The sequence below is a fragment of the Humulus lupulus genome, chromosome 1 (genome assembly GCF_963169125.1).
Source record: "Humulus lupulus chromosome 1, drHumLupu1.1, whole genome shotgun sequence".
NCBI lineage: Eukaryota > Viridiplantae > Streptophyta > Magnoliopsida > Rosales > Cannabaceae > Humulus > Humulus lupulus.
This window is the reverse complement of record NC_084793.1, coordinates 124,181,892-124,195,070: the sequence shown is the minus strand read 5'-3', so window position 1 is coordinate 124,195,070 and position 13,179 is coordinate 124,181,892. Positions and strand designations below refer to the sequence as shown.

The following is a 13,179-nucleotide window of genomic DNA, read 5'->3' as shown; positions in this document are numbered from 1 at the left end:
TAGCTAGCAAGCCCCACAAATATAATGGGCATATGACTTGTTTAGTTTATAGGACCCTAAGTAATAATGGCCATTATAGTATGTGTGACATATGTTTATGATATGTTTTATGTTGCATTATGAATTTTATGTATATGGTTTATGTGTTAGATTTTCCTTGCTGGGCATTAGGCTCACTCCTTTATGTTTATATGTGCAAGAAAATAGATTTGGTGGCGAGAAAGGTTCTTGGTTGCTTGGGGATGTGTATTGAGGTGGAATGGAGTCAAAGGACCAAGTGTTCGATTTGAGGATGAAGTCTCTTTAATTATGGTTTTATATGTATTTTCCGCACTTTATTATGTAATTCATTTATTTACAATTATGTTATGTTTTTCTTTTAAAACAATGGGATCTCATATCCTACTTTAAATTTTATGTAGTTTAACATTTGTTTTACAAGTTTTAATGAAGTAATGATTATTTCACTTGTAAGTTTTATTAAAAATTAGTGTCTATGTATAGTTTTCGTTAATGGTCCAAAGTCTAGAGTAGTTGGGTCATTACATTAACTCTTTCACTCATATGTGTAATCTCGATGACTAGAGCTCAATTGAACGATTCATTTTGCATCCAATAGGTCTAGTTTGTGCAAGATGATGCCGAAGTAGCAAATCCAAGTTATATGACTTACCAAAGTCACTATGACATAAACTTCAACTTTCTGATGCTCAATTGGTACAAATGGTCTTGGTAACAAGAGCTCGATTTGATTTTTTATAACTCTTTCATTTTGTGGCAGATTTGAAAAATAATTTTAAAAGAATTGAAAAGAATGCCCAAAATAAGAAAAAATGGTGTTTTTGCAAGACCAAAGAAACCCCAAAAGCTTCAGGCGCACTCAGCCCAAATAGAGAGCATCGCCCCCTGTCGACATGTGGTAGCTTTTGCCACCTTCTGCACCTGGGCCCATCCTGTCCCATGTTCCTCCTCTCCCCACACGCGCGTGTAGCGGACGACCTCTCTTGGGTTGGTTGTGTTGTTCACACGCATAAAGGGTGACTAAGGCTTCTTTTTGGATGAAATTTCAAAGATAAAAAAAAAAATTGTCTCCCTTTCATCTCTTGACATGTATCCCACTTGCAGCAATTTATACGCAATCATCTCTTGTCACGTGTCCCAGCAGCAAAAGGCAGACAATCTGAGTGTGCCACGTGTCCACTCTAAAATTTAAGTTTTTTTAATTGTAAAATTACCTTATGCAATTTGTAGTAAGTTTTATTTCAATTTTAGTTCTTTTTACCTTACTATAAATAGGTGCTTAGGTCATTAGAAAAATATTAGGTTTAAAATAAAGATATCCAGAGAAAATGTTGTCTACACTCATAGACGTTGTTTTTATTTAGTTATTTTGTTATGTGTTTCTAAGTTTTCTTACTATTGAGATGGATGATGGAACCTATGCTTAATCAAGTTTTTATTTTTGTATTGATTCTCAATAGTACAATCGCTTCTCTCAATATTTATTTCATCTTAAATATCAAATAATTTAGATTAAATAGGTTTTTTTTTAAAAAAATATATGTAACTCCTATGGACTCGAACTCGTGCCTACACAATCTCTATACTCAATTAAAGATTCGTATGCTTCGGAGTTGATAAATTTTAAAACATACCACTTTTGGTTCAATAGTGTTCGATTAATGACTGAAGTCACTATTATAGCTCGTCAACCCATAAAAGTCAACTATCTATTACTATAGTGGTATGATTAGTAATCTAATGGTTAAGAGCTCGATCGTACTGTTGATTATGTCTCCAATATGTCTTATGTGAAAAATGATATTGAGATTTAACTTGTGTGACATTTAAATTTCAACAATATTAATCTTGTGTGATATTTAACTTTCAACTATATTAGTTTTATGATGAATTAATGTAAATATTGTTTACTCATTTTTTTTTAAAAAAATTGTCTTATAACGTATAATAATTTCAACATTTTTAAAATATTTAAAAATTTTATTTTTATTTATAATGTCTCAAAAATAAAAAAATTTACCCACCACATTAATTTTATTCATAATTAGGGTTTAATGATACCTATTTTATTTAGTATTACAACTCGTTCATTTAAATTAGGGTCCTTTGATAAAATGACTTACTTTTTAAAATCATTTCGCACTCTATCCTAGTTTTAATAATTCTTTGCAAAATGATCTCTCATAATTTAGACAGCTAGTCGAAAATTTAGATAGGTGGTCGAAAAATTTAGACAACTGGTCGAATTTTAGACAAAGACTGTTTTGCAAAAAAATTATCAAAAGTAGGTCAGAGTTCAAAATCACTTATCATTTTCACCAATTTCTCTTTAAATTACTATATCCAAATTAGTGTTTGAATATACATTATAACTTGTTTATTTTAATAACTACATCCAAATTAGTAGTGTTTAATACAATTTACTTATTTTAGTACAAATTTACAATTACTCTTGATTGTTTCATTCTTTTTAATTTAGTAATTAAAAAAGAAACTTAAATAATAACTATATATATTTCAAAATTAGTGTGTAAATATATAGAAAAATTTATGACCACCCCATTCATTTTATCAGGAGACATGTGGCCTTCTATATAGGGTAAGACATATTTTAGAAAATATGAAATTGTTGACACGGTTTTTCGCCAACAGTAGATTAAGAAATCCGAGATAAAAAAAATTAGGCTTTTTACATGGTTTAGTGATTGAATTCACTTAGTCCACGAGTCGTTGTTATTATCTTTAGGCTCTCCTGAAAAGTTGTTTAAGATAATTTTTGCAGAGTTTTTGCATTCAAATTTCAGCCCATTTTTCTGTCCATTCCTCTTTTATTTATAAGGGCTTCATGGGTAGTGTTGGTGACCGTTTATAACTGAGAAACGTTCAAGTTTACATTAATTCACTAACATACGAATTAATTTCATAAAGTTATTAACTTCTTGACATTATATGTTTATCATGCAGAGGTTACAATAGTTACATCATGCTTATTTACTCGCGTAACACCTCTGAGTTTTTAGGAATTCAAGCTTATGCACTTTATGAGACTGCGGTGAGTTAAATGCATTCCTTGAACTTGAGGTTGTAGGTTATGGCGATCCGACCTGAGATATGCATGCGGTCTAATGAAGGCGATCTAAGAATGACGCTAATCGATCTCCATAACACTTGCCTAACTCGAACTAGAGAGCCCTTTGATAGCTAACCTCGATTGGGGTTAGTTCGAGCTACTCACCCTGGAGCTAGTACAAAGTTCCCATATTTTAGCAATCTTCACTAACTGCTTGCCAGCTGTACCTCGAACAAGATGATTGAGCTCGTACTTTTAGGTACATCAAAAATATTCAAAAATAGAAAAATAAAAATAGAGGAAGGCAACCAATGTCATTTATGAAAAACAAAATAAGAATAAAGAATGGTAGGTATTATTTTGGTTTTGAGAATTTGAAAAGTTTTTAGTTATAAAATTAGGGTTTGCATACATGTTATGTTAAATTTCAGCAAATATGGGTAGTAATATCAAATGCACATTTTGAAATTAAAAAAAATCAAGCATTTATTTTAATTAAATTACATAATTATATCTCTCATATGTAATTACTATGCATTTTTGGTAACTATTAATATCTCATCTATTTCTTTTGTTAAATTTCGACCACAAATTGGGTTGCAAGCATTTTTTTTTTTTTAAATTGGACCTACTTCACTAAATAAGTTTTTGACGAGGATTAGGTTTACTCGGCCACGTGAATTTCAAACCATAATAGTTATAAAGATGATGAAAAAATAAAAATATATATTGATAAATTCGAAATTGTTTTATATAGAAAAAATCTTTTTTTTTTTTGTATAAAATTTAAAAAAGATTCAAAATTGATTTTATAAAATTTTTAAAAAATTCAAAATTGGCATTAAATAGGAAAGTAATATTTGTTGTATAGATAATGGTTTATAAAGATGATGAACAAAAATAAAATAAAAACAATAAATTTCAAATTTTGGATTAATTAGGCAAGTAATATTAGTTGGAAAGGTAATGACCATTAATCATTCTCATTAATTCGAAATTGATAGTATTTAAAAAAAAATGGCCATTAATATCTAAGGAAATGCTGAATGAATGAATCAAAAATGGAGAATGAATCTTGGAATGAATTTTAATTCTTTAATCAAATGAATATATGAGTATCATGTCATCAGGTAGCCATTTCAATGGTTTGAAAAAGTCAATGTTAATTTTAGAAATATTAATTTAACAACTATAAATATGGATCATTGGATCTTCATCCAATGACTAATATTAAAGTAACCATCCATGGAAAAAAAAAATAGCAACCATTAAGAGTACACCATATTATATATATATATCATATATATATATATATGGTGCATCTACGGTGCAACCAAAATGGGATTTCGACACCTAAATAATTTTATTCCAATTTTTTTTATGATGGTGTACATTGTAGTCATTTAAGACATCCTACAAATTTTCAAGAAATTTGGAATAATTTACAATGTCGAAAACAAAGTTCAAACAACATGTTACACACGTGTCTATTTTTTTGTATGCTCGTGTAAAATTCAATGATTTGAACATTCTTTTCAGCATTGTAAATTATTCTAAATTTCTTGAAAATTTACAGAATATCTTAAATGACTACAATGTACACCATCATAAAAAAAATTGGAAAAAAATTATTTAGGTGCTGAAATCTCATTTTAGTTGCACCGGTGCAGCCAATTTTTTGGTTGCACGTAGTCATCCCCTATATATATAACTCATATTTAGTTTATTCGGGTTACATTGGGTGGGTTGGAATTTTCCAACCCGCCCAATTATTAAATTAGGTAGTTTGAATTTCCGTTGGATTATTCAGGTTGCGTTTTTTGTTAGTTTTTTTTTTTTAATTTGGGTGGGTTATTTAGGTTGAACGGTTAGTAGAATTTTTTGAACCCTAATTACAACTACTCATTATGTCCAACTAGCCTAAGAAGGCACCACACAATCCTAATAAGACACAAAAACAACCAATTAAGACACCCAACAAGCCTAAGAATATGCAAGACTAGCCTAAAAAGGCACACACCAGCCTAAGAATGCACAAAACTAGTCTTAGGAGGTACAAGACCAGGCCTAGTCGTAAGAAAATTAAAAGTAATTGAATTTCAAAATCTAAAGTAATTAAAAATTAAATTGTAAAAGACTTGTAAAACCAAAGGGAAACTCCACATAATGACCTCCCTCAAAAAAGTTTCTCACAAATATAACTCTATGCTCATATAAAAATTCTAAAATACCCTTACCCTTTTTTCTTCTTCTTTTTCTTTCCCCTTTCTCATCTTCTACTTCTCTCTTTCTTTCTCCTCACCTCACTCACGGTCAACCACTTCCTTGAAAAAAAATTATGCCGCCTCCAGCGTTGGTTCCATCCCCATTCATGGTGTGGAGGCACTATTTTTCTCCATATCTCTTCATCTTACTATTTTTTTATTTGAAAATTTCTCAAAGTTGAAGGAAGAAAGTTTTTGATAATTAGGGTAAGTGTTATAAATTGTAGTTTATAAATTATTGGTGTGTTATATAGTAGTCTATATTAGCTTTTCAAACTGTTTTGGGTTGAAACATGCCAAAATATGATTTTTTATGTTGAGATGACAAATATTATTTTATTTTTGCGATTTATGATTTTTATTTCCGGCCAATAACACAATACAAGAAGCAAGAAAACTGATGTTTCTTCATGTATTCTGTGTGAGACATTATAACAAACTAAACATGTGCAACTATTAAGAAGGAAAAAAATCAAACGAAACACTCATGAAATTTCCTAAAACGTGATAATGGTTTAGAGAGTAGAGACCCAAAAAACAAGAAATTATTTAAACCTACTTTATTTAAATAGAATCAGCGACATTTACTATTTATTAGCTTTAGAAAGAGTCCATTTACTAGAATTTATCTTTGTATAAATAGTACTCAAATCATGTGTGCCTGGGCAAATTAGTCTCGTACTTATTATTTTGATGCAAATACATCTCTATTTTATTTGGTAGTTCCGTACTTAAAAAAAAATTTAATTTATACAATATGATGTGTAAAAATAATTAGGAGTGTATATTATTTAGTAAAAGGCCAAAATTATCAATAAAAATCTTAGAACTTTGTTAAAAATTAACTAGAGAAGAACTTAATTGCTACTGTTTTTGAAACTTAAAGACTGAATTGCCCTATAACGAAAAACTCGAGGGTGTTATATGCTAAAACTCTTAATATAAAATTATAATAATATCTTAATATATATTTTTTTTTAAAAAAAGAAATAGGAGCAAAATAAAAATAATGGTACAAATATTGTAGCAAAAATTAAATTATATATTTTTTTCATTTAGAGGTAGATGATAAAGTTAGTACTAATATTTTCCCAAAAAAAAAAAAAAAGTTAATGCTAATTTTACATATAAAATTAATGAAAAAAAAAAGTGGGCATAAAATGTTTAACCAACATTCCCCAGCATAGATTCGCAACTTATATTGCTATTCAGTAACAACTATGTCTGAATATAGAATATTTTTTTTACTATAGGAAACGGTGGAAAGAATGGACAATTGTCCGGTTGAGGAATGCAATTTTTTAGTCCTTAATGCTTCGAAAGGATGTAAGCTATGAATAAATTGATTTATAAACAAAAATAAAAGCCTCAAATTTAGCAGCTCATCTGAAAATTGAAAGAAAAAAAAAAGGACCCATATCCAGCATCAACATTGAAATAGGAAAGAACTAAATTAGATACATTAACATGATGAATACATAGTACCAATAATACAAGTTCTTCCAGATTGAAAACATATTTGTACAAAGCCACTACTACCAAAATACTCTTTTCTTGCTCACCATCTTCTCAAAATGAGAGAGAGAAAAAAAATCAGCCAAGACCTTAACATATTTTTGTAATATCATTCTAATAATGACGATAAAATTAGCAGTAGTAGAAAGATAGTAATCCTTCCTTAAAAATTGTACGTAGTAAATATTGCTGATCACTAACCACACCGTACCATCTCCGCTTTAGATCTAAATCTTCTTTGTTACATTGCATTGTTCTCTATGCATTTGAACCCTCCTTCAAATTCAAACAGTACTGGTTCCTGTATTACAAACAAGCAACAACTTTAAGATAAATGAATCATTGTATCATCTAAATATTCATCAACATATATGTGAGTATATGTTACCTGATTTTGTTTCCTGGTGAGGTTAGCAGTGTCATGAACATAGATACGGTTCCCTTCTTCAACTACTCTTTCAAGAACCATGTCATGATCAGCAGCACTAGTGGTCTTGGTTTTTCTAGACAAAATGTTGGCTTTCTTGAGGCCTAAGCGTTCCTTCCACCGGGCTAAGCTCTTAGTTGGCCTTGAGAAAATATCCTCGTAGTCATCATCATGATCAACAAGCAGTTCATCTTTCAAAGTGGTCTTCCGAAGCTGGTTTCTAGAATTGTTCTTCACAGGCAACAACATACCTTGGAACATAATCTCATCGGCCGACGTCATCGAGTAGTTTTTGACAGAGAATTCGAAATCCGAAGAGACAGGAGCTTCTCTGTAGATGTTTTCATGGTGCATGGCCAGTTGAGTACTGGTACTGTCCACAAAGTCATTGGAGAAAGAGATTCTTGGATCCATGGAGGAAGTGTAGAGGCTTAGCTTCTCATTGTTTAACATGTTAAGAAGTTAAAAACATGCAACTAATTAGTTCCAATGAAGACTATCTTTTCAAATCTACTACCGATTGAATGTTTAGAGAGACTCCACATGTAGCTGTTTCTATTTATAATTATATCACCTTGTTTTCTATTGCATTTGTAGTAGACATCTCATGTTACTTTGATTTGTCTCCTTGTGATTAAAAATTGCATGTTTTACTTTTTTCTTTTTATAACATAATATTTCTTTAGTTAGTACTTAATATTATTATCCTGCCTACGATAGTGCCCATATTTCCAGTCACTAACACATGAAAAAAAAAATAACAACTAATTGCAAAAGTTTCTTGCACATTAGTCAAATCTGCCAGACAACTTAAAAGATTAAAGTAAAGAGCTTTGTCCAGGTAAGTGGTATGCGTGGCAATCACATGGCATGATTATATATATACATAGGCTTGGTATTGAATCTGCTTATTCTACCTTTTTTTGGCCTCTTAATTTCGAACGAATCAGTGAAAGAAGAAACGACCAATATAAGAAAAGTGATTACATTACCCTACATTGTTTTTTTATTTTATTTTTTTGGATTAATGCTTGTCATGATCCTCTCTTTTATCTATTAAACCAAATATTTTGGACTAGTGCTTGTCATGGTCCTCTTTTTTTTTTTCCGTTTTAACCAGATGGTTTGAGGAAACTAGCTCAATCAACTTTCTTTCTAGTTTCCACTCTCATCTTTTTTGTAACTATTTTTAGTCAAATATAATAGTATATACGTACAATAGTTTAGTAGAAATTGTAGTTTAAGATCTCACAAGGTCTAATTCGATGTGTGTTTGGCACCTTAACTAAAAAACAATTTTTTGTTTTTAAAAGCTAAAAACTATTTTTTGAAAACAACTTGGAGTGTTTGGCATTGTTTTCATAAAACAATTTTTAAAAACAAAGTTACAAAAAACAGAAAATTTTGAGAACAACAAAAAGTTGTTTTCTGTTGTTCTCAAATTTTCTTTCTTTATTTTCTCACTTCTTATTTTTCATCATTTTTTCTTTTAAATTATTTTATCTCATTAATTATTACAAATTTTTAAAATATTTTTCTTTTTGTAAATATATTTGTTAATTTTTTATTTAAGATTAAAAAAAAAACTAAAAAATTATTTTTAGAAAACATTAACCAAACACCTCTTGTTTTTTTTAAACTATAAAAACAGTTTTCTATTCTTAATTTTTAGAACACAATTTCGAAAACAAAAAATAGAAAACAATGTCAAACAGGCCCTTAGTTTTATTGTGGATCAAGTAGCAAAGAGATTTAGCTCTTTCATTACTCCTAAACCAATCTCATAAAACAAGAAAAGAGTTGATTAAAATTTGATAGACTATATAAAATTATATGGGGTGGGGTCAAGATTCTCTTACCACTTACTCTAGTAGTCCAGGAGTATTGACCTTCACATAATTTCACATGGTTTTATCCTCATCTACATTGGAACTTTTCTATAATAGATGAATAGGATTGTAGACGTGGCTGCTTTATTTTTTTTGACAACTATGGGAATTCTCGAAGATACCCTCTCTCTAGTCATTGTACTAACCTCATTATTCTAGGGAGGCACGGTCTCCCCTTTGGTCTCCTATTGAGCTAGCATAGTTTCGTCGTTTTGTGCTCAGAATGAAGACTCTATTTACTCTTATCTTCATTTTATCCTAAACAAATTTGCTTTCTAAGGCTCATTTCACTATGTCAGATCAAGAAACTGTCATTTAGTCTCCGGTGGGAACTTTGAATGTTGCCCCAAAAGTCTTTTTATCAATCTCTTTTTCTAACATGCTTTTATTGAAGTAGTAGAAAGTGGCTTCATCTCTCTCCAAAGTTATGCCTTTTTATGTCTCTGGACTATTAAATATATACATTATACTCTAATTAGTTTAATATGTTATTTTAATTAATTCAAGGTTTTGTGGGTGTTAAACGTGGCCTGGTTAAGTCTTAGCCACTGATTTAGCAAGTTTGATCGGTTAAATATCTTGTTTATTTTGGCCTCATAATTGAATACAAACAAAGTAGTTTTCTCATATTGCCTGTCAGTATTGGTCTCATTTGAACATTCGATTAAAATAGTAAAATTGCGATCATAGCAAATATGGAATTATGCCTTCTCGATCCTCCTCAATCAAGAGTGGGCTGGTTAAAACTCAAAAGAGACCTAAACCATTGACGTGTCACTAGAGTCCAATGAGGAGCATTAACTAGTATTCGTTACAAAACAAGTAACAAAGAAAAAGAGTCATTGGTTATGATCCGGTGACCCAAAATCGATTCGTACAGAAACATACTTAGAAATCATTAAATGTAGCTCCAATTTTCAAGGCTAAATCCATCGTATTGCTACAACTCAATTGAAATAAAATAGGGAACGAATTACCCCCTAAAAATTGCTTATTAAATCATTTTTCAACAAAAAAATAAAGTGTGACATGCCACCACCTGCTCATCACGGTATGGTCGGGCGGCAGTGGCACGTGCGCATGTGGTGGTCAAGTGTGTGAGTCATCACCCATGTGCACAAAATTGGATGCTCCTTAGGGCCCATACCCAATTCGCATGGTTGTCTATTATATAACCTTATAAAAAAAAGTATTATATTATCTCATGTGAAACTCTTTCCACTATCACACACTTAACACTTCTCTATTTTACAAAATTCACACAAAGTTCTAACAATCCCCCACTTGAATTTTTATAAATATTTTCTCGAGCAATATCAGAATCTATAAGATTGTACATAAAAAATTGTATCTTTCGATTTGAACATTTGCGTAGTGAATACGATTTAGATTATACTAGAGTGACTCGTAGTCTTGAACTCTCTCTAACCACGCACCAATCTTTCAAGGGTGTAGTCAAAAGCTCATGCGTTAATGGTCATGCACGTCTATCCCAGTATAGTGAACGCTCTAGAAATTTTTGCCCAAAATTTCATAGGAAGCAACCCCTCTTCCACATTCACATAGGTGAGTCTATCAAGAGTACTCTTGTAGCTCGGTACTCCACTCCACATAGAGTATAGATCTCATTAAGAGTTTCTATTAACTCATCCTCATATCGCTTCAGGACTTCATGCTTCTATTATAAAAATAGCATGATCAACATTTATCACCTCACATGTAACGACCCAAAATTGCTAATAGGGTTTGGCGCCTTGATTAGCATGCCAAGAGGGCATAATTTGTTTATATATGTGTGTTTGATTGGTTAAATGCATGACTATGTGGCATGCATGATTAATATGATTATGTGAGTATGTTATATGCATGTTTATGAGTATTAAATATGCATGTGGGCCCTTTATTGTTCATAAGGACATATTTGTAATTTTGGCCCGTTGAGGGCATAAATGTGATTATATGTGATAAATGGTTGGGACCACATTATTATGTGGATATATTTGCAGTATATGGTTCGAGATGGTCTTAGTGAGCAGATAAGCGAAATAGTTACAGCGGGGTTTAATACCCGGCTTGGGGGGAGCATGGGGGTATTTTGGGAATTTTGAGAATATTTTGGGATTTATCGAGTAATGAATAAGTATTTGGAAATTAATTGGACGTGACAGGGTTAATTGGTAAATGGTAGGGACACTTGAGGAATTGGCGAGAATTGGGAAATGACCATTTTAACCTTAGAAACCAATAGAGGGCTAAGTAATTCAAGGGGTAATTTGGTCTTTTTGAGTAAAGAGATTAACCCAGGGGTAAGTCTAGACTCAGCCAAAAACCACCCAAGTGATATGAAATCTCAGCCTTCTCTCTCTTTCCCTCATATACGTATTTCTTTCTCTCTCTCTCTCTCTCTCTCTCTCTCTCTCTCTCTCTCTCTCTCTCTCTCTCTACTTGTGTATTGAAGTTGAAGAAGAACAGAAGTAAATTCAAGGTTTTGGGCTAGTTTGAGCTGGGGGAAATCAAGGCTAAGGTCAATCAAAGGTTTCTGAGGAGTTTAGACCATCAATCCAGGTAAGAGTCCTAATCCTAATCTACTGATTTAAGCTGAGTTATTTTGGAGTTTAAAACTTGTGTAAATTCTGAGTTTTGGTTGAATTTGGGTGTTTAATAGGGGTAAGAATTGATTATAAGCTAGATATAATGTTTAGACTAAAAGGATGAGAATTATAGGCTTAAATCTAGGTTTGGTTGCTGGTTTGGGGTATGAATTTGAGATTAGGCTCGTGGAGAAACGCTGAGAGAAGTTGGTTTTTTTGGGTTTAGGAGCTCGGGTTGTGACCCTGTTCTTCATGTGTCACGGCTCGCGTGAGTTTCGGAGGCTGGGAGCCTTTGTTCGCCAGGCGCGCCGCAACTCGGAGGGGTGCAGGTCGCGGCCCGTGTCCTCCATCAGGGAGGACTGGGCCTCTGTTTAAGGGGTGGGTCGCCGCCCTAAATGGGGAATTAAGGGAAAATAAGGTTTTAGGCTCGAGGAGGCTCAGGGATTCAAACCTAGGAGCTCGGGATGAATCCTACTACTTGGTTTAGTAGAATTCGAGGTCCCGGAGGCTAATATTTGCTCCCTAAGTATTTATTTGGATTAGAAATCTATAGTTATCCATTGTTGTTGTGACTAGGATTATCGCTAAGGCTCGGGACTGAGGATCGTGCCCAGGACCGTTCTTTATTCTTCGCTCGGGATTCGAGGTAAGAAAATTTCACCCTTGTGGTTGTGAATGGGACTGAGGTTCCCAATAATTGAATACATGTACTATGTGATTGTACGATTGATATGTTATATGAGAATGAACGGCCTAAGGGTGTCGGGGCTGATGATAAGCGTACTAAACGCAGCTTGGCCTAAGCGAGCCGGGGTCAACTAGATAAACAAAGGGCTTGGCCTAAGCATGGCAACCCTGAACATTTGTGTAACTGGCTAAGTTGTGAACTTGAGATTGTGTGTTTTCCATTAGTTAGTTTGATGCTTGTATTATGTTATATAATTGAACTGTTTGAGTTAAGATTGATTCAACATTAATGTTGTTATATGTGCTTGTTGTTTATGGTTTTCTTGTTGGGTCTTGGCTCACGGGTGCTACGTGGTGCAGGTAAGGGAAAAGGAAAGCTAGACCAACCATGAGTTGGAGAGCTCTGGGGGCGAAGTGTACATAGTCAGTTGCTCGTCCGCCACGACCGAGGGAAAGTACAAGGACAGAGCCCTAAAACTTGTATTTTTCCATTAGAGTTGCTTTTGGTTGTATTAATTTCTTTTTGGGATTGTAAATTACCACTTATACCCTATTTTTGGGATCCCATGTATCAATCTTCTATTTTAATCAAAATTAACCGTTTATGATCAAAATGTTTTTAACCCTAATCTGATAGTTGACTTTGGGATCACATTATTGTTCAAATGACTTGATTAGCAAGTTTTGCACTATTTTAAAATACACAGTGTAACGG

The 13,179-nt window shown here is 32.4% G+C and overlaps 1 protein-coding gene across 1 annotated transcript; it reads right to left on the bottom strand.

The window, feature by feature from the left end:
* Positions 1-6,754: 6,754 nt before the first annotated feature.
* Positions 6,755-7,829, bottom strand: LOC133817658 (uncharacterized). Its single transcript, XM_062250241.1, has 2 exons — positions 7,259-7,829; positions 6,755-7,171 (listed from the first exon to the last, which is right to left on the bottom strand). Exons 1-2 carry the CDS (start codon positions 7,748-7,750, stop codon positions 7,112-7,114), a joined length of 552 nt encoding a protein of 183 aa, XP_062106225.1. The 5' UTR covers positions 7,751-7,829; the 3' UTR covers positions 6,755-7,111.
* Positions 7,830-13,179: the final 5,350 nt, after the last annotated feature.